Source organism: Micromys minutus, assembly GCF_963924665.1.
Source record: "Micromys minutus genome assembly, chromosome: 23".
Lineage (NCBI taxonomy): Eukaryota > Metazoa > Chordata > Mammalia > Rodentia > Muridae > Micromys > Micromys minutus.
Genome location: NC_137958.1, coordinates 16,636,151 through 16,658,478, shown reverse-complemented (window position 1 = coordinate 16,658,478; position 22,328 = coordinate 16,636,151). Strand labels below are relative to the sequence as shown.

At 36.4% G+C, this 22,328-nt stretch overlaps 1 protein-coding gene across 1 annotated transcript in view; it reads left to right on the top strand.

Annotated features, from left to right (window-relative positions):
• Nucleotides 1–22,328, top strand: part of SEMA3C (semaphorin 3C) — a 149,626-nt gene that overhangs the window by 67,542 nt on the left and 59,756 nt on the right. Inside the window, exons 3-5 of the mRNA XM_080936134.1 lie at nt 9,332–9,492; nt 10,611–10,673; nt 15,371–15,490. Coding sequence (XP_080792260.1) covers nt 9,332–9,492; nt 10,611–10,673; nt 15,371–15,490 — 344 coding nt within the window. The remainder of the gene's footprint in view (nt 1–9,331; nt 9,493–10,610; nt 10,674–15,370; nt 15,491–22,328) is intronic.

Sequence of the window (22,328 nt, the reverse complement as noted above, 5' to 3'; positions counted from 1 at the left end):
TGTAAGAGTCAAGGAACTTGCAGCTTTTCTTTGTACATTGATGGCTCCATGCTGTTGCCCAGAATGTCCAATTCAAATTGCCTTGTAAATCCTAAACACAACCAATCCATCCTTTGACTCTCACGCAGCCATCAAATGTCTATGCAAGCTCTGTGTATTCTCTGGGAAATGACTTTCACGTCATTGATTTTGTGTGTCTGCAGGTCACTTTATGCTAGACACTTCCTTGACCCTGCTAAAAGGCAGCTATCCTTGGCTTTAACCATTTTGATTCTTTATTCCAGTTATTTTATTTAATACAGTGAACCTTGCTATTGAGAATGGCTCAGTTAATTGTTAAAAGAGGAAAAGTCAAGTATTTCCTTCACCTCCCCCCCCATAACGTTCTTTAAGGACATCAAGATTTTTTCCCTTTGGGTTTTTGTTTATTTGTTTATTTTATACTGATCTAATCACTAAATGAATATGCTTCAAATAGTAGTTTATTAAGAAGAGCAAAATTCATTATGTACAAATATAGGCTTTGTGGAGAGAAACCCATGGCTCAAGTACTGAATTTGTTACATTCATAGAAGTCAACTGGGAAGACCTTACCCAAGACATGAGAGACATTTTACATTTATTGTTATAAGTCTGTTACCTAGGGTTCCACTCAAAGGTTACCATGTGTCCTATGAGGTCCAACTTAATGGGAAATTAACACATATGGGGAAATGCAGAATAGACAATGATAAATTTGTAAGAATCATTGCTGATGCTGTTATGGTGGGAGGAGATAAGGAATAGATTCATGTTTCCTTTCTTGGGAATTTTTCACCAGAAGTTCCACGTCTAGCCCTCATCCCCGCCCAATGCACACATACTGCTTGAAGTGATTTTCTTTGGTATTAAGTTTGTCCAACCACTCAAGGACTTTGAATATTTATGTTTTACAGTATTTCCTTCTTGATTTTATTTGTCATTGTTCATCGATTCCTTTAAAAACAACAGCATGAAAAAATATTCTAAAAAATTTTTAAGTCTGTACATAATTGGATATAATATGAATGTCCTATATTTGACAGATGACAGATTTAGTCTAATCACTAAAGCATTTTCTAGTCAACGTTTTGTCTTTGTAATTATGCTTCTGCTGTGCTGGGAACCTTGGGACCACTGCTGCTGAACACCTTGCTCCAGTGCATCTTTACCAGAGTTGTTCAGAACATTAGAACGTAGCTGTCAGGAGAAAGTGCATAAGATTTCACAAGTCTGTTTCTGTATTCCCATTTCAATACCGAAGCAGGTGTCTCCTGAGCACAGAGAAGAATAGAGATGCTCAGGACATTTATGCTATCCTCCTACAGTTTAGAAATAGGTTCAGATTTGAGTCTCTTTTTCAGGAGCTATTTCCTGCCCCTTTAGAGTCTCAGAAGGCATCTGAAAACTGAATCTTCTTTACCTCAAGTGAACTTCACCATTAACTACTCTTCAACGAGGATACTACAGTTTGTGCTCAGTACCCGTCAGATCTAAGTAAACTTAGAAGAAAGGTCAGAAGTTAACATTCCTTATTGGAGTGAAGCACTTATCATAAATACAATATAGATTCAATAGAAAAAGAAAAAATAAAGTCTTGTTCTTTGGTGTAGTCACATTTATCTTGGAAAAAAATACAGTTTTAATGATGTCACTATATTTCTGAGAGAAGGTTTTAGAAATATTTTTTATTCATTTGAGATTCATAAAAGAATATAAAAAGTGTATCAGAGTGAGGGCTATTCCATGATGATATAAATAAATATTTCTAATGGGTCTTGAGCTCAACAGAAACGCCCATCATTCAACTGCCCAGATGTAGGTGAATTGTGCCTGCCCCTGCCTCCACACATTTCCCGTGACAACGCATATTTTCACTCCAGGTATAAGTCGAACTCTTTCTAACTCCTTTAATTTTTGTCATAACTGGGATACAACAAAGTAAAACATTAACAACTAGAATGAGCTCTTATGCTCCCAACAGCAGCAAAATAACCATGAAAGCAATTCATTCTATACTGATTGCAAATATCACCCATTACAAATGGGTGGGGATGCTCTGCCCTAGTGGACTACCTCCACATTGTTGTGGATTTACTTTATTGCTTATAGTATGTTAATTGGGTTCCCAAGTTACATGGGAGTTTGTACTTCTACATGTAAGACACCATGGGGTCCTGCCCCCAAGTGGCTCTAATTGGTAATAAAGTTGCTGGTTACCTCATGCCAGAAAAGCAGGGGGATCAGACAGAAGAGCTTCAGAAGACATCATAACAGGTATGCAAGAGCTGGGGAAGATCAGGCCCAAGGCTCCCCCTTCCCAATTGGATCTGGGGTAACAAAGATGAAGTACAGATTTTAGTAACTAATAATTGAGGAGTATTGGATGGGAGGTGTTAACAATGTGAAAGTTTGGGAGTGAGTGACCCAGTTGTTGAGCTGCTCAGGACATATTAAAAAATAAGGCTGCATGTGTGTGTCTTTCATTCGAGAATCCAAGGCATTTTGGAGGGTCCTGAGGAACACACGCCACCACCAGAGGGGTGACTTGAGTAGCTATATTAATTAATACAATACCACATGTACTGCAAGTTGGCCCATCTCAAGGAACCTTATCTAGATATTCCCTCCTAGACGTATCCAGAGCCTAATCCAGTCTGCACACATTCTGACAGCCGTGTAAGAGGCTTGTCTTCTACAGGACTCCAGATTGTGGCTGGTGGAGAACATCAACCATTCCACTAAATGACATCATCCTGTCTTGAATTCTTGAATTTTCTAGATACTGTTTAAAGGCGCAGTAGTAGTATGTGTGTGTATTTGTGTGTGGGTTTGTGTTTGTGTGTGTGGGTGTGTGTGTGTGTGTGTGTGTGTGTGTGTGAGAGAGAGAGAGAGAGAGAGAGAGAGAGAGAGAGAGAGAGATCTTTGAAAGTCCTGCACAGACATAAGTTAAAAATTCAGCAGCCGACTGAAACATTGACAATTCTCATATTCTCTTCCACAGATTCTTCATAATAACTTCTTTAAGAATACTCTTAATTTTCTGAAGCTGGATGAAACTTTCATTTTTACAGATTTGTGACCAGAGTTTTAGATTGCAGACATTAAAACACCCTAAACTGCTTAGCAGAAAAATACAACATGAATGGAAAAATACTTTTGTCTCATATTTGGGGTCTTGCATTAAAAACGAAGTACATTTTAACAATAGTACCTGTGCCATCTGACTTTTACACACAGTATTCTGAACCTTTGTGAAACTTCTATAAGAGGGAAAAGCCCAAAGGGAAATAAGAAACTTTCAGCAACAGAAGATCTGTCAGGATCTGAAAACACAAGTCATTTTTAACAGCACAGCCCCATTTAAATTATGTTCAAGGTCTTATCAGGGTTATAAATATAGTTAGAAACAGCAGGAAGATTCTTGTGATCCAGAAGAATATTGTATCTCATGGCCTTGAGGCAAAAAAAAAAAAAAAAAAACAAAAAAAGGCCAATAATTACTCTAGTAGCCCTAACTGGGGTTTTTACTAAAGGTTAAAATGTTGGACTTGTTTCAAATGTAATCGTATGCTGTTTAAGAAAGTTATTAAGTGGGAACTTTAAAATACAGTGAACACAGAACTTGCCATCCAGACCATGAGTGTTTTGAGAATCAAAGGGGCATTATTGGCAATTACGCTGCAAAAACAGGCACAGACTGGGTCTGTCTGTGGCAAAATGCAGTGAGACTCGGTCTTCATAAAGGCCCCTGTATGTCTGTTAAGCTGCTCCCTTATGCAATGCCTGGGAAATCCATTTTGCGTCACAGTTGCCTTTCCCTGGCCAGACTCACTGAATAGAGCAGTTTCCCTCGGTCGCTTTTTCAGTCATGTGCTACTTCAGTCCCTTTGCTGTAATCTCATTCATCCATCAAAAAAAAAAAAAAAAACAGAAGAAAGAACCTTTTATCTTCTGCATGAACCATGCAGGATCATAGTCTCTGCACCCAGCCTCCAGGCCCTGGTTAAAAACTGCACCAGTATGCTGTGACAGACTTGGGCACGGTCCCTTGCAGTGCGGTCTTTGCGTTTTCCAAGGGAGGAAGAAAATTCAATACACTGAAGCATTTACAATGCTTCTTTAAACGCTGTAAAAACTCATGTGCAGTGCAACGACATACCAGAACTACAAAGGTGCTGTGTCTTTATGTTTAGAAAAATGGGGGTGGGGCTATCTGGTTCTGCTCACAGATTAGGGACTATCTTCCCTTTGCAAATATTCCAGTCTTGTGATCTGGTTTAAGAGGACCAGTAAAACCCACCGAATCTAAAGGGTTTGAGGGAGGTCCCAGGGCTGGATACAGAAGTTTTGAATAGCACTTGAGTGAGGTGTGTGTTTAAAGCTGCATTCCTTGTTCTACTGATGAGCCCACATATGGCTGCTGTTTGGGGCTGTTACTTTTGAGCAAATGTGATTTTAACAATCTGCCTGCTGCTCTCTGTTTATATTAGGGATTAAGAACTATAATTCTACTGAGCTGCCCTTTCAACTCCTTATCTACTTTATTTTTCCCTTGAAGGGACAGGTAAAATTTAGTTTCTAACCCGGTTTCAATACACTGAGCCTCAAGGAGAATTCTCTAGTTAAAAATCTAAAACAAAACACCCAGAAGAGGAAGTTATCCAGTCAGATCACTTGCTCTGAAGAAGAAAGCACCCAAAGCTTTGACATTTGTCCTGTGCCCTCTGCCTGGGGCTCAGGAGAAGTTTCTCCCAAGACTTTCTATGGGCTTGCTCCATAAAAGTAACAGAACAAAGGGCCCCGGGGTTAAATTGTCTCAAGAGCTTATCTTCTTACCTGCACCGTGTATTTGAGCAAAGCATTTAGCCTACAGTGCTAAACATGCCATAAATATGTGCTGAATAAATAAACTGACATTAGAGCCCAAGCTTTAGCTATGATTAATGAGTAACCATTTTATCTGCCTCTAACTGAGAGAGACCTGGGAATTGATTTTCACTGCAATAATTCTTTACCTAATCAGGACATTTATAAAAAACAAAGGACAGTGTAGTATTCTTAGTAAATGATTTTCCTTGGTAGGGAGTGTGAGTAATGTTTATCATTCATAAAAGGATCCCCATACCTTATACCAAGATAACATATGTGAACATATGAATACATTTTCAATGAAGAACACTCTTCACAATATAGCTTCATGACCTCTCATCACTAAATTATTACTATTGCTGGTCTAAATTACTTCTCATGTGGTTAGGAATATTACATTACTGACAGACATAATATGTTATATACTCACCCACATTCTCATTGCTGGATTGATATTTTAACTACTGCAGACTGTCAACTTATCTTGCTAGGGACCCTGTTGTCCCCTCAGTTTTATTTACGTTCTCAAGGCTCACAATGATGTCTATAATGCAGAAATATCCATCTGAGCATGCAAATGTTAGGTAAGCATATTATTCTGAAAAATTTCCCTGACAGAACTTTGGTGTTGACTACATTACAGTAATTTTCCATCATGGACATCTATAAGAATGTGGTTATTGGGGCAGAAATACGTATTCTCAATGCCCTTTCCCAGGAGATTTTTCTCAGGAACTTGGAGACCTATGCTGCCCTTTGTGGAGTCACTGCGTTTTCTAACTTTTCCAGTGCTACATACAAACTCTATCCTCAGCCACGCTCCTTCTCAATCATATCAGCACGGCCTGAAAAAGGAAGCCCTAGCTATGATGCTGTGCAGAAAAATGTTATCATTATCTGTATTTAAAAGAAATGCAGGTCAGCCTCATTTATGGCCTTGCTTAGAGACAGTTCTTACTAAAAAGAGCAATGTCTTCCCTTCACTATAGTACACTAATTAGGTCAGTCATTTTCTCTGTGACAAGGCCACTGACCTATGGCTCTGTACTTTGGATCTATGTAGAGGGAGAAGATAGATTCTTGGGCTGTTCTCTTTATGAATGAAACTCTCACTGTTTTGAACTCCCTCCCTTTTCTTGCCCACAGTTCCAAAAGCTCCGTTATCACTACTCACAATAATTTAAGTAACATTTTAACAAAATACCCTGGGTAGAGATCACACGAGTGACAGTTGTGACATCAATCTTCCTGGATAACAGCTGTCAACTGCCAGTGGGCTACAGATAATTAAATCTGAAGCTGTTTTATGGTCAGAAAAGCCAGATAAAAACTCTCTGACCAGAAAGGTCTTTAGGTTGATGTGGTTACTGCCCCCTTTGGCACCCACTCTGTTTTCTGATGAAACAGGTAGAGAAGACCTGCAAATTGCATTCAGTATTTATTTCTCAGCTAAGACCACAGGCTTGGTTTTATTTTAATGCAGATTGGGCAACAAAGTGGAGAAAGGACCCAAGGAAAGGAGGAGGAAAGGAGAAAAGGGGGGCATTTGAGAAACTAGCTACACTTTGTTGTATATAAACTGTATTGGGCAGGTGAAAAGGTTACAGCAGCTGTAAATACAAAAGACAGAACTGTTAACAAAACAGCCTAGTCAAGGTTTCTAAAAGCACACAGATGTTTGGGTTGTCAATTAGCTCAGCAACTGTGCTAGTCCATGTTTTCCCTGTAACTATTAATCCAAAGTTAATATTAGTAATTTCACAATAGCTGGAACTTTAACATTTCTACTTATTTAAAATCTCTCCATATGTTAATTCATTTTGTTTTGATGGGAACATTTATTAGATGTTACTGTTGAAATATGTGTATGCATATACATATAAATACATACACACATATTTATATATACACATATATACATATTTAAAGTAATAATAAAAAATAGATGCAATCATGTGAACGTGAATGAGAGGTTGAAGGGGACACAGGAGAAGACAGAGAGAAGAAAGGATGAAGCGATGTAATCATATTTAATTAAAACACAAATATTTTAAAACTTAGAAAGGTAGCTGAGCAATCCATAAGCAGACCATGGAGCATCTGTTAGTGAGCAGTGCTTCTTCCTGGTCTGTACCTCAGTTCTTGGCTTACTTCTGCTTTGACTTCTCTTAATGCTAGACTGTCATGTGGAAGTCTGAGAGAAATAAATAATCTTACACACACACAGACACACACACAGACACAGACAGACACACACACACACACACACACACACACACACACACACACACACACACCACAAAAAAACAAACTCTTATTTACTGAAGAAGAAATGGAGGCACAGGAAGGTTACTTTGTTCATTTTTAAGCCCAGCCATCTATCCAGTTCTCTTGTCATTCCACGTTATTGGCTCACACTATGTGAACTAGATCACGGCACCATTCTGAAGTGGTGAACTGAACCATCAGGGCTAAACCTGATTCGGCTTGGCCTTCAGATGAGCTGTCACTGATGAGCTCCTTTACTTCCTATAGCAATCTATACTGTGTTATATTTTGCTGTAAGTCAAACCATGCCCATTAGCAATTGTTCTAGAATAATGACGTTTGATCTAGGCCTCCAAACATAAAATTAACATGTCATGAAATCAGAAACCTTAGAAAGCACCTACTTTCAAAGCTTGCCACTGTCTAAGATCATCAGCACAAGGGCAAAGGAATAGAGGAAAGTCTAGAATTGAAACCTAGGGTTTTGCATTTGAGTGTCTTGTCTGCAGAGAAAGCTACCCGCATCATGAATGTTGATGTCCTTACTGTTTGGAGCCTTCCTGGCTTTCAGTGTTCAGCTCACAGACAGATAGTCAATGTAAGAGGAGCAGATTAATGGAGCCAAGTCACTGATCATTAGAAGGTTATAAATCTGAGGATGCAAATATCTAAATCCAGGCTCTCCTTTCCACGTATTCATAGACATATTGTCATTCAAATGGCGTTGCCTCTTGAAGTAGAAACAGGAAAATAATCATTTCCAAGTGAAGTATACTATGGCAGTGGAAATTGCTTTGAGGAAATGTGTCAGTTATTCAGTTATTTGGAGAGAAACTAAAACAATGAATATACTGAATTTGAGAATAAACCATAAGCGAGAAGTAAAATATTCTTCATGCCATTGATTTCTCTTCCTACTCACTGTAGATATTTAACTATATTTCAAGTGGCTGATGACTTATGCTAATAAATTTGAGATTCTTGAAAATGAAAATAATTTTTGAATCTTACAGAGTCAGTGTAAAGTTTTACTTTCTGATTTTTTTCAGCAAAGTCAAGAATTTGAAATCAATGTTAACAAATACAACTTTTAAATTGATTTTTTAAATTAATTTTTAAGAACTTTGTATATGAATAATTCATCACTTGATTTCCTCCCTCCTCATTCTCCAACTTGCCCTATGTCCTTCATTTTCAAATTAATGTTCCTATCTTCTTTAATTGTGTGTGTGTGTGTGTGTGTGTGTATAAATAGAGAGAAACAGACATAGATTATATATAAATAGAGATTATAGATAGAGATAAATATAGATATGCATATAGGTAAGTTCACACACATTTGATGTATATATATATATATATATATATATATATATACATATATATATATATATATATATATAGATGACCGCTTTATATTGAAAACCTGTGGGTGCTCATCGCTGGAGGAGATTGAATCTTTTTTCTTGACAGCCACTCACCACCAGTAGCTATACATATAGCAGGAGCAGTTTCTGGAGTTTTCTTAGTTAGTGTTGAACTATCAATCTGCGCCAACCTTGTCCACTCATGTTCAGGTACCTATATTGTTGAGAGAGACTATGGGTACCTTTTCCTTGTACAGAAAGACCTTTCTCACAACAGGCATCCTGATGCTATGGCCTTACAACGTCTCTTCCTCCCCTTTTATAATGTCATCTCTGCTTTAGATGGAGAAGGTGCACTGCTGATGTATTAAGTGGTGGAAACACCGCCTGGACACGTACGCTCAGCATTTTGACCAGTGTGGATCTCTATAGTACTCTCTGTCTGTTGCAAATGCTTATTTGAGATAGAGTGAAAATTGCACTAAGTATTTACAATGCAGTTAGAAATGATATTAGTTTAAGGAAAAGACTAGGCTCTCCTATTTAACCCATGGCTTCTCCGACCACGAGTAGGTGGCAAAGTTTACAGTACTGGGAATGAATTCCCAATTCCTTCAAGGGACTTGATTCTAGTTTGAGAGCTGTTGGTTATTCTGAAAGTTATAAATAGAAATATTGGTATCGTAGAATGTAAGTCTATGTTTATTTTTGCTTTTTTGGTAAACGTTTTTCTAAAACTTTTCAGTAAAATTCTAGAATTATAGAGACAGCACGTCCTGTTTAACTTTTCTTGTCCCCTATTTCAGAGCTTCGAGAAACCAAAACCTCTGAATACTTTAGTCTGTCCCACCAGCAGTTAGACTACAGAATATTACTGATGGATGAAGATCAAGACCGGATATATGTGGGGAGCAAAGACCACATCCTGTCCTTGAATATCAACAATATCAGTCAAGAACCTTTGAGTGTAAGTTCATCGTTTTCTTGAAGGAAATCTAGACATTATATTTAGAAAATTCACTATATTAAATATACAAGTATATGATGTAATGGATTACAATACCAGAAACTACCAAACACATGGAGAAACACACACACACACACACACACACACACACACACACACTCACATGCACATGCACAAACACAGAACTAAGTTACTTTTTAACTAAGGACTGAAACATATACTTAGTTCAATTTCTTCCATTTGGCTTAAAAAGATTTGAAAAATCCATTTTAGCTGCAAATGAATGAAAAACCATGTCTTGCATTTTCATGTATTTAGAAGAAGATGAAGTAGCTTGAGGGGACTTTGCCATGAGAAGTCTGGTTGGGGTAAAGGAAGACGTACCATGTCATCTACCTATAATCCACAGAGTGTAAGGAATGATGCTATCAGGCTTCAGGGATATTTGAATGCTTATTTGAACTACATTTATCATTTTATTTTTACAATAGGAAAGTAAATTAAGCATCAGTGGAGTAAGACCGAGACTGTCTAAGTTCATTATAGACAGCATATTTCACATTTATGATAGTAAAAGCTGACAACTCAAGAGGTATTTTTCTCTGCCACAGGTGACCCAAGGCAGCAGTGATTTACAATGTTAGTACAGTGCTTCAGTTAAACTCTGTGGTTTCATTTCGTGTGACACATTGTTAACGTACATGGAGACCTACTTTAGGTAAATCTGTCAGTCTGTCTGTCTGTTCTACCAAAGGTAGCATTAACCTAAGATAGCCACATAAACATAATTCATAGTGAGATAAGCAATTGGTAAAACTATAAATCCAAAGGTCAAACGTGGATTATATTTTGAACATTTATCTTTAAAATGACTAGAGAATTATAAAATTCCAAGTGTTATTGAAAGGGATTTGTTAAAGAAAAACTAATTGGATAAGCAAAACATAAATGGTATAATAACAGGAGCCCAAGGACTTGAATTCAGAAGGCATAGGAAGAATTTTAAAAAGCAAAACTAGTAAGACCTTAAAAAAAAGCAGATAGTCAAAGGCATAAGAATGCAATATTAGTATGTACCTGAATAGGATTATACACATTTTCTTTTTCTTTCTGAGCAGGTTTTCTGGCCGGCATCAACAATCAAAGTTGAAGAATGCAAAATGGCTGGCAAAGATCCTACAGTAAGTAGTTAAAGCACATGCAGACATACACAATACATATACACAGATCCTCTCTTCACCTACATCATATACATACTCTGATCCCCACCTATCCACACATTCTTGCTACACCAAACACACACACACACACACACACACACACACATACACACACAAACACACACATACACACACACACACACAGACACAGAGGGTGGGGGGGTAACTACTTAGTCTTCTGATACACATAGTTTGAGAACAGCTGAATCTGAGATTAGTGGTGTTGGCAGGACTAATGTGGAAAGTGTAAATGTGGCGGGACTGGAATTCTCGTACCATCTGTAACTTTAGAATTCCTGACTGGTTAAACTTTCCTGCCTTGCTTCACTATTTAACACAGACACTTTTCATGATTGATTTCACCAATAAATCTTGTACCAAGTGGCTCCAACCTAGAGAACTCTCAGCAGGCTGCTGAAATAATGATTCTGTGAGTGTCTGGAGCAACTCCCAGATACCATGGGAACTATTTTTAAGATTCTTGGTGAAAAAATAGTCATGAGCCTGCACATTCCAGATAAATAAGTCAACAATGATGAATAGTACATTTGTTAATTAAAACAGTAACAAACCACAATCAAAGCAGATATACGTATTGACAAATGTGCACTGGAGCACTTGTGCAAACTGGAGTCCCTTATGTGGACTTCAGTGCAAAGAGTCAATTAAGGAACCTGCATTGACTTCTGTGAATGACTGACTCTTATTGACACTAAATTATTCTTGAATACTACATAAGAAATTCATGGAGCTAATCTTTGATGAACCCAATCATGTATATATGTAAATGATATACATACATACATATATATAGTCAAATAATTTGGTAAAAGTTTCCTCTTTTCATTTAGTCTTACTCTGAGTTATTCATTTGATAAAGAACATTATACACCAACTGTCTAACATAATTCGCCTTATGAAAGACATAATTTGTGTGAGCACAGATTTAGTTTTGCTTTTCTCTACCATATCTAGTTGGAAAAGGTTGCCCTATTTTAAATGAGCAAGAAAATAGATGCAAATTAAGGAATGCAATAGAAATAAAATTATTAAGTTGAAAATCTAGTATACTTACCCCTATGCATCCAGGTTTGAGATCATATTAGGTATTAGCATCAACTTTTAGTCTAGAAAAGTCTGACTGAGCACATTACAATACAGACAAAAGATGGTAAAAAGGATTGATGTGCATATGAAGTCTTGAAAGTAAGTACTTCAGAGATGTATTGGGACAGGCCAGTCACCACAGAAACTAATCCATAATGAAAGAAATTTTTGTCAATGTGATCAACTTTTAAGACAGTCACAGATAAAAATTTCTGTAAAGTTTGAATAAAGTTAAGGCAACCAAAAACTCTTAAAGCAATGGTTCTCAGTCTGTGGGTCCCGACCTCTTAGGTGTGGGTCAAACTTCACAGGGATCAACTAAGGCCATTGGAAGACAGAGATATTTACATTATGATTCAGAATAGGAGGAAAATTAGAGTTATGAAATAGTAACAAAGATAATTTAAGGTGAGGATCACTACAGCATGAGGGACTGTTTTAAAATCTGGATTTTAAGAATTACTTTCTTTGACATTAGAATTAAAGATTTACTAATAATTCTTATTAGAAATGTTTGCTTAGAATTCCCATGCACAAAAAATATATACCTGACAAATAAACTGGCAGCATTAGAAAGGTTGAGAACTGTGGCTCTAGACTGAAAGATGTTCTCTTTCTGAGAACATTAAACACCTACCGTCTATCTACCATAATTCCGGTTATGAAAGACATCATTTGTGTAAACACAGACTTAGTTATGTTTTTCCCTACCATATCTAGTTGGAAAAAGTTGGGCTTGTAAACCATCTCCAGGAGTGACCCAGGCCCAAGTCTTACATTTTCAAGTTCATATTTTACCGAGTTAACAGACTGGAAATGAGGTAAAAGAAACAGGACAGCACATTACAACATAAAGGAAACCTCGTGGGTGAAAATACAGGAAAAACATGTGCATTTTGTTGGCATCAAGGAAAGCAACAGAGTAGAGGACAGTGTGGAGAACAGTGCTCTCCTGGGGGTTCTTTGAACAAATTCACATGTTTGAACAATTTTCCTTTACTCCCTGATGAAAACATATTCTTACTGATGCATGACTGATCATGTCTAGACTTTTACCACAATAATATCCTAAAGCAATATTACTGACCTTCCTGATGTTTTGTTCAAGAAGGTTTGTGGGGGGCTGGAGAGATGGTTCAGTGGTTAAGAGCACTGGCTGCCCTTTTAGAGGTCCTGAGTTCAAATCTCAGAAACAACATGGTGGCTCACAACCAATTTGATGTCCTCTTCTTGTGTGTGTGAAGACAGTCACAGTCTACTAATAAATAAAATGAATAAATAAATGTTTAAAAAGAGGCTTGCATTTCTAATTTACAGCAATTGCTACATGAATAGTATATAGACTGTAGATACAGGTGCATATTCAGTTTCCAAATAGTGACTTTCATGTTTTTCTAAAGTTTCTTGGCCTAATCACTTGGTCACTTTCTCCCTTTGGTGAAATAGAAACTTACTGTTATATGTTTTGTGATGATTAAAAGTTATTTGATAAAATCTTCAATATATCCCTACATTTTCCTATAATTTTATTGTGCTTTAATACTAAGCATGGGTATTGTCAATTCTTCTGTATGGACAATAGCAATAGAGTCCAGGTACCTCTAGAAATAGTTGTCAAGCAATAGCACTATATGTTTAACACAGACTATTCCTGTCTTAATGTTGAAATAAAATGTACAATCTGGATTTTAAGAATTACGTTCTTTGACATTAGAATTAAAGATTTACTAATAATTCTTATTAGAAATGTTTGCTTAGAATTCCCATGCACAAAAAAAAAATATACCTGACAAATAAAAATGAATATAAAATTGATGAAATATATCAGATAATATAAATTTTAATCAAGTTTAGCTTTTATTGTAGCATTTTGCTTTGTTTTACTGTGTGGTAACACAGATACTAGGTATTTGATGAACCCAGAAACAATAAAAAAGCAACACGTATTATAGGCTCTACAGGGGGACAATATCATTAAATCTAATATATTTATATCCTTTATTAAACAATAAAGACTCACCTCAGATGATAAAATTATTTTCAATAAAGGTCTTGGTGAGAAAAATGACTGTAAAGGAGAAATAATTCTGTCTCAGGCGATGTTAATTTATAATAAGCAAAAATAATGAGCTTATCAACTTTGGAGTTTGGAGTGATTAATTTGGCCAGGGAGAAGTTACAGACTCTGAAAGGTCACAGATAATTTAGAAGCACAGCAATGACATGCTTGCCCCTTTAGTTAAACAAGAGCCAGGTGAGAAACAGGAAATGAAAAGCATGTTTGATGGGGACAATGGGTAGACAGACTGATCCACCGTCCTTCATAGAGAGTTGCTGCTATGCATGTATTCTAAGATAGCTTTCATGTATTAATTAGATAAGGTACCCATAGTTACCATGATGAACTCATAATAATATGAAATATGGATGAGTACAATTTCACTACAAATATGTTTGTATAGCTTAAGCATGCGCGAACACATGTGCTAATTTAATTTATGCATTACTCTTTTGCATTTATCTATCTAATTTACTGTGTATGACTTCTGTAAGTGCAAAAACAAATGCAAGTCTAAGAATAAATTTTCAAAGGTCATTTTTCTTGCTTAACACTGTAGTTTGGGGGTGATGAAGCTCAGGTTTCCAGGTTTGGTGACAATAAATTCCCTGTTGATCTATCTTGCTGGCTGATCACTGTAGGCCTGAACTTGATCATATAAGAGAGTGAGGTTATAAAACTGTAGACCATAAAGCCTTACATAGGTTCAGCTTAGGTAACAGCTGAGCTGTTCAAGCCCTTAGCATGTAAATAGCAAGTGCGAGGACCAGGATTCAAGTCCAGAGAACCCATGTAAATTGTTTGCTGGGTTGACTTGGCAACCTCGCCAGCTGTCATTCCAGTGCTCAGATGGTGATCACGAGCATCCCAGATTAATCTGTCTTGCCAGTTTATCCATATCAGTATGTTCTGGATTGAACACAGAGGCTCTGTCTCTATGAAACATTGTGAAGAGTGATTGAGAAAGACTCCTGTCACCAGTATCAAGTTTCCATACATAAGCACACACATGATTGTGCATGAACACAACCACCTCCCACCCATACATGTTTTATAACCTCGTAGAGCATATGAACCATTACAGTAAAAAAATAAATTGATGTATGAATTCCCGCTTTGTCCAACTGAGCTCTGTAAGAGTAAAAGGCTTTTTGTCTGTTCTAGTCACTGAAAATGGCTGGAGTTCTGAGATCACCAGCTAAAGTTTGGTAAATCTTAGTTGAGGTATTCCTTAAGTAATAGTGCTGTGGTCATCTAAAGTAGCTGGATTTTTCAGGATTCCAGATTTCAACGTTTGATTTCTTATACTGTAAGTTAGATGGGTGTTTCCCGATTGCCATTGCAAGCTGTGTGCAGTTCCTCCAGGGTGTGGATAACAACAGAGGTCACCTTCCACTTCAAACATCAGGTTTGGAGCTGCTCTACAGAGTACAGAGATATGGCCCTGCTAAATGCCTTTTTTTTTTTTTTTTTTTTTTTTTTTTTTTGCTAGCACGGCTGTGGAAATTTCGTCCGTGTTATTCAGACCTTCAACCGTACTCACCTGTATGTCTGCGGGAGTGGAGCGTTTAGCCCAGTATGCACCTACCTGAACCGGGGAAGGAGGTCAGAGGTGAGTCTGACACTTTCAACTTGTCAAATTTGGTGTTACTACCAGAAACTTGATGGGATTTTAAGAGTTAAAGATATGGGAATATCAGTGATTGTAAAAATATTTTCCTATTTTTAAACACATGAATATATTTTATTTTGATGTTGTCTGCCAAGGCAAGCTAAATTTTGTTTATTGGGCTTTCAAGTTAAATGTGTTTACCTGTTTGTAAACATACAAACTTTAAAATATAGGAAAACTAATTTTCTGTAGTATTAAATATAAAGTACTAAAGTTCATATGTAAGAAATACCATGTTTACCCTTCTGTTTATAAACATATATTCATTTCACTCATATTTTTATTTTAGTATACCCTTCTTGGTATATACTTTAAGATATGTTTGAAACAGGATATTACATGCTTTTTAAAAAGAACTTTATAAATGGATAAGCCATGCTTTCATTTAAAGTTAACATTACCCTATGCCTATTCCTTCTTACCTTACATTTTATTGTTTAAAATGATAGGAGTTATTATGGTATGGTGTTTGCTGAATACTAGTCAAACAGTCAGCTAATGTGTAGTCAAACAGAAGGCTGGCTACACTTGAACTATGCTAGCAAAGACTGGGCTTGTTTGCCCAGTACAACTGCTGCCTGCAGAAATCAAGCAGAAAACACATGCAGCCTTTCCAGTTTTCGTTCTTTATTTCAGAATAAAATATTTTAGAAACTGACTTATTTAAAATGATATTTAGTTTGTTATTTAACTTAAATTTAGAAATTTCAGTTCATAAATCATGTCTTAATTGACTTTTAAAGATCAGAACTTTGGGTACAAAACTCCAGATATTATTGTTCATGTTCTTTTTGAAGTTATTTTTTTTAGTAAGTAACAATGTTTGTTGTTGCTAATGTAGGTGGACCACAATTCCTTTCTGTTCGGTTTTATATAATTTATACATACATATATACAGCTAGATGAAGAAACGTCATATGATCCTCCCGTTTTCTCTTCATTTAATCCGATTTCCACTTTCAGACAGAGTTGTTTCGTTTTGTTAAAGTTATCTCATCTCTGGAACTTCTCTGGTTTCTCCACCTCCGACTATAGAAATGCTTCTCAGGAACGGAGCTACTCCTATCAACTTTCCTTCCAGTTATCTAAGACATTGTCAAACATTCTAAACAGAAAGTTTCTTCCACACACTAACAAAACCTGAGGAACAGCCATGTTGATACTCACCCCTGTCACTGTGCTGGGACCCCCTGCATAATTAAATGTCAGCAATCATGCACCTATGGGGTTGTTCATTCTGCCCATTTACTTTGGCTACTCAGGACCTTTTGTTTCCATATGAATTTTAAGTTTTTTTTTTCCTAATTCTGAAAACCATATCATTACATTTTTGATTTTGTTGAATTTGAAGACCACTTTCAGGTATAAAGTCATCTAAACCATGTTCGTTTTGTGAATTGGTAAGCACAGGAGGTCTTCCAGTTTTCTCATGCCTTTGTAAAATCCTCTCTTCAGTCTCCTAGTCTGCACTGTAGAGGTGTTTGCCTCTAAGGTTAAGCTCATTCTCTTGGTATTTCTTGAATGGGATATTCTTTCTCTCCAAGGTTGCTGTTTGTGTACAGAAAAAAAAATACTGTTAAGAACATGACAAAACATTAAAGCAGGTATACTGAAACTATTACAAGAGAAAGTAGGGAAAACCTTAGTAATCATAGGCACAGGAGAAATTTCTTGAACAGAACATCAATGACTCATGCTCTAAGGTCAAATATCGACAAATGGGACTTAACAAGATTGCAAGGTTTCTGTAAGGTTAAGGACACTGTCAAGAAAACAAAATGGCAGCCAACATATTGGGAAAAGATCTTTACCAACCAACCATCTGATAGAGGCCTAATATGAAGATATACAAAGAACTTAAGAAGCTAGATACCAGAGAATCAAACAACCCTATTAAAAATGGGGTAGAGAAATAAAAAAAAGTTTTTAATTAAGGAATATTGAATGGCTGAGAAGAATATAAGGACGTGCTCTACATCATTAGCCATCAGGTAATGCAAATCAAAACAACCCTGAGATTCCACCTCACACCAGTCAGAACGGCTAAGATCAAAAATTCAGATGACAGCAGATGCTGGAAAGGATGCGGAGAAAGAGGAACACTTCTCCACTCTTGATGGGGTTGTAAACTGGTACAACCACTCTGGAAATCAGTCTGGTGGTTCCTCAGAAAATTAGACATAGTACTACCTAAAGACCCAGTTACTCCACTTTTGGGCATATATCCCAGAGAAGCTCCAATATACAACAAAGACACACGCACCACGATGTTCATAGCAGCCCTATTTATAATAGCCAGGAGCTGGAAAAAACCCAGATGTCCTTCAGTAGATGAGCAGATACAAAAATTGTGGTACATTTACCCAATGGAGTACTACTCAGCTTTCAGAAACAATGACTTTATGAAATTCTTAAGAAAAATGGATGCATCTAGAGAATATCATCCTGAGTGAGATAACCCAGTCACAAAAGAACAGACATAATATGCAGTCACTGATAATTGGATATTAACCCAAGAAAGCTCTGAACACCCCAGAAACAACTCACAGACTATATGAAGTTCAAGAAAAACACAGGCCAAAAAAAAAAAAAAATGAAAATGAAAAACCATTATGCTTAATCTTCCCACACCAAGAAAACTTTGACTATTTCCAGGCTACATCTTGTTTTACATGTACTTTATGCTCACTGTAACTAGTAAGATTTTAAGGCATACTATCAATCCTTGATAAAAAATCAAGTACGGACAAAAATGTATTCATATACTTTTATGCAAAATGCTTTTAAAATTTGTACATTTATCTTTGTTTTTTAAAATAAAGTTGTTCAATTTAAAAAAAAAACAAACATGACGAAAATGGCATTCTACCCACTGCTGATACCAGGCAATATAAGCTTGTATAACTGCATATGATCAGTATGGGGTTTTCTCAAAAGATGTAACACTGCTGTAACCCAGCTATTCCACTTCCGGATCTAAACAAAGGATGCTGCCTTGGTTTCTTTTCTTGCTGTAATAAAATGCTCCACTCTGCCAAATTCAACTTAATAAAGAAAAAGTTCAGTCTGCTCATAGTCCAGGTCACAGGGAAATCAAAGTAGCTGGCTCTTGAAACAGCTAGTCACAGAACATTTAGACATCAAAGCCAGAGAGAAAAATGCTACGTGTTTTATCTCACCTGCACATCATGGAGTTTAATCTTTATGTGTGAGGGGCAATGACATTTGGGTGGTGATGGGATATTTGAGGAATGAAAGATGGAAGGGGTTAGAATTCTCAGTGGGTATATAGGGACACGTGAATGGAGTGGAGGGAGAATTAACCAAGTATGCATGGAAACACTACAGGACAGCTCAGTCAAATGTTAATAAAATGAAAAGTAAGGACTCAAATATTACAAAGTTAAATGGAAAAAGACTAAGAAAATAAGAAGGATTACTGATGAACTGAGGAATAGTCTGAATGCTTAGAAGATTAATGAAGAGTTTATATCTTCTTGAATTTGATTATAATTTCCTCATGTTTTCCTGGTGTTTACTATAGCTGTAATCATGATCATGTAGATAAGATAATGTCCATTGATGGAGGAAAAGGCCACTAGAGAACACACACTACTTTCTCAGTTACTTCACAGCCAGCACAGCTTTATCTAGAGAAATCTGCTGCTGGCACTGGGACCACACGCAAGATTATTCCATCTCCCTGCTCTCTTTCATTTTTATAATGATTTTTTTCAGAAAGCAAATGTGTTAGGTGTCAGGAGGCTGAATGTGCTTTCTGTTTTTTATCTTCATTCAGCTGTTATTGCCTCGGGGTAATTTACTCTACATGAGACTTCATCTAGCAAAAACAAACAATTTCCTTCCAGTAAACAAAACTTCTGGCTATGTATTATCTTCTTATTTAATAAAGCCATCTCTAACTAGTCTCTGAATTATGTTCACCATGTTACAGATTCTCTTAAATTTCATTTTCACTGTGACCATTGAGGTCCCTGAAGATCAAATGATTATCATCTTGTCCCCAGACATTTTAAAATTAAAACATAATTGTCCATTTTCCCTCTGTCTCATTTTCTTGATACTTCTCCATTGTTCCCCTCTACTTCAAACTCTCAGTTTTTCTGACCTCCTTTTATTTAACTGTTTTTACTTCATAAACATATAAATCTTGAAAAACATGTTACACAAAGATTAATTACTAACACAGTGCTTTAGTGATTTTTTTATTATTTCATTTATTTATTTTCTAGTAGGTGACAGATTTGCCCTGTTGGTTGTGTCTTTTCCCTTACAGAAGCTTGTAAGTTTCATGAGGTCTCAATTTATAAAGTTTTGATTTTAGAGACTGAGCCATTGGTGTTATGTTCAGGAAATTTATTCATGTGCCAATGAGTTCAATTCTTTTTCCCATTTTCCTTTCTATTAGACTCAGTGTACCTGGTTTAGGTTGAGGTCCTTGGTCTACTTGGCCTTGAGCTTTGTGTAAAGTAATAAAATGGATCTAATATCATTTTTCTATATACAGACTGCTAGTTAGATCAGCATCTTTTATGCTTTTTTTCCACTGTATGTTTTTGGATTCATTGTCATATATCAGGTGTCAATAGGTGTGTGAGTTTACTTTTGGATTTTTAATTCTATTCCATTAATTGATCTATTTATCTATTTGTTTCTGTTATAATACCACTGGATTGTTGTTGCTATTGCTGTGTAGTACAACTTGAGGTCAGGGATTGTTATTCCCCCAGAATTTATTTTATTGTTGGAAATTATTTTGGCTGTCCGTGGCTTTTTTGGTTTCCCGGGTGAAGCTGAGAATTGCTCTTTCCATGTCTGTGAAAGAGATGGGGATTGCATTGAATCTTTAGGTTGCTTTTGGTAAGAAGGCAATTTTCACTATGTTAATCCTATCAATCCATGACCATGGGAAATTGTTCTGTCTTCTGTGGTCTTTTTCAATTTCTTTTTTCAGGGATTTGAAGTTCTTGTACAGTTCTTTGACTTGCTTAGAAAGAATCACATTAGGATATTTTTTAATATTTGTGACTATTGTGAAGGATGTTGTTTCCTTTATTTTTTCTCAGCCTGTTTATCATTTGAATAAAGGAAAGCTATTGATTTGTTTGAGTTCATTTCCACCTCTTTGCTATGTTGTTGAGGTTGTTTATCAGCTGTAGTTCTATGGTGGAATTTTAGGGGTCCCTAATGTAAGATATCCTGTCATCTACAAATAGTGATACTTTGACTTTTTTCTTCTAATTTGTATCCCTTTGATCTCTTTTTGGTGTCAAATTTCTTTAGCTAGAACTTTGAGTACTATATTAAGTAGATGAGGGAGAGTGTCTTGTCTCTGATTTTAGTGGAATTGCTGCTAGTTTCTCTCTATTTAATTTGATGTTGGCTGTTGGTTTGCTGTATATTGCTTTTATTGTGCCAAGGATTCTTGATGTCTCCAAGACATTTAAAATAAAGGGGTATTGTATTTTGTCTAAGGCTTTTTTGACATCTAGTAAGATGATCATGTGAGTTTTTCCTTGAGTTTATTTAAGTAGTATATTCCATTGATGGATTTTATATGTTGAACTACCCTTGCATCACTTGGGTGAAGCCTACTTAATCATGATAAATGATTGTGTTGATGTGTTCTTGGATATAGTTTGCAAGAACTTTATTGAGTATTTTTTGCATCAATATTCATAAGTGAGATTGGTCTGAAGTTCTCATTCTTTGTTGGGTCTTTGTGTGGTTTAGTTATCAGAGTAACTGTGGCTTCATAGAATGAATTAGGTAATGCTCCTTTTGTTTCTATTGTATGGAATAGATCTAGGAGTGTTGTTGATATTAGGTCCTCTTTGAAGGTCTGATGAAATTTTGCATTAAAATCATTGAGCCCTGGGCTTTTTATGTTGTTGCTGTTTTTTTTTTTTCAGCGGGGGGGGGGGGAGTGGGAGGGAGGATTTAATGACTTATATTTCCTTAGGGGATAGGAGATTGTTTAGATAGTTCACCTAATCTTGGATTTGGTGCATGGTATCTTTACAAAAAAAAAATAATAACCTCAAAACATCCCTTTCATCTAGATATCCAAGTTTTATGAGTATATGCTTTTGTAGTACATTCTGATGATATTTTGGATTTTCTCAGTTTCTGTTTGTAGGTCTCCTTTTGCAGTATGATTTGTTAATTTGAATACTGTCTCTGTGCCCTTTAGTTCATTTGACTAAGGGTTTATTTATCTTGTTGACTGTCACATAAAACCAGCTCTAGGCTTTTTCGATTTTCTTTGTTTCTAACTGGTTTTTTTCAGTCCTGTGTTTGATAATTTTCTTCTTCTGCTCTTCTTTACATAATAATCAAAACAATAAATGCACAGAACAATGAAAAATATTAAAAGCCAACTAACATATAAAGGGAAACCTATGAGAATTACACCAGACATTTAAACAGAGAATCTAAAAATCAGAATCTATTTGGTGTTCTGTCAGTTACTTGTACACTTTAGTTTAGGAAAGTTTTATTCTCTTGTTTTGGTGAGAGAGGCAAACAAGCTACAGGGGTCAGAAGAGTATGGGACCCAATCTTCTGGTCCAAGTGGAGATGTGGACTTGAAGAAAGTTGAAGCTTGGCAGGGTGGGTAGGTACTGTGTCAGCTGGGCTCTGTGGGTGTCCAGGCTGGCATGGGTATTTGGAGGAGCTTCTTACCTGTGTCTTTGGTTACTGTGGATCTATTGGGAGGCATACAGGCTGTACGGTATGGGAGAGTATCTGGCTGCTG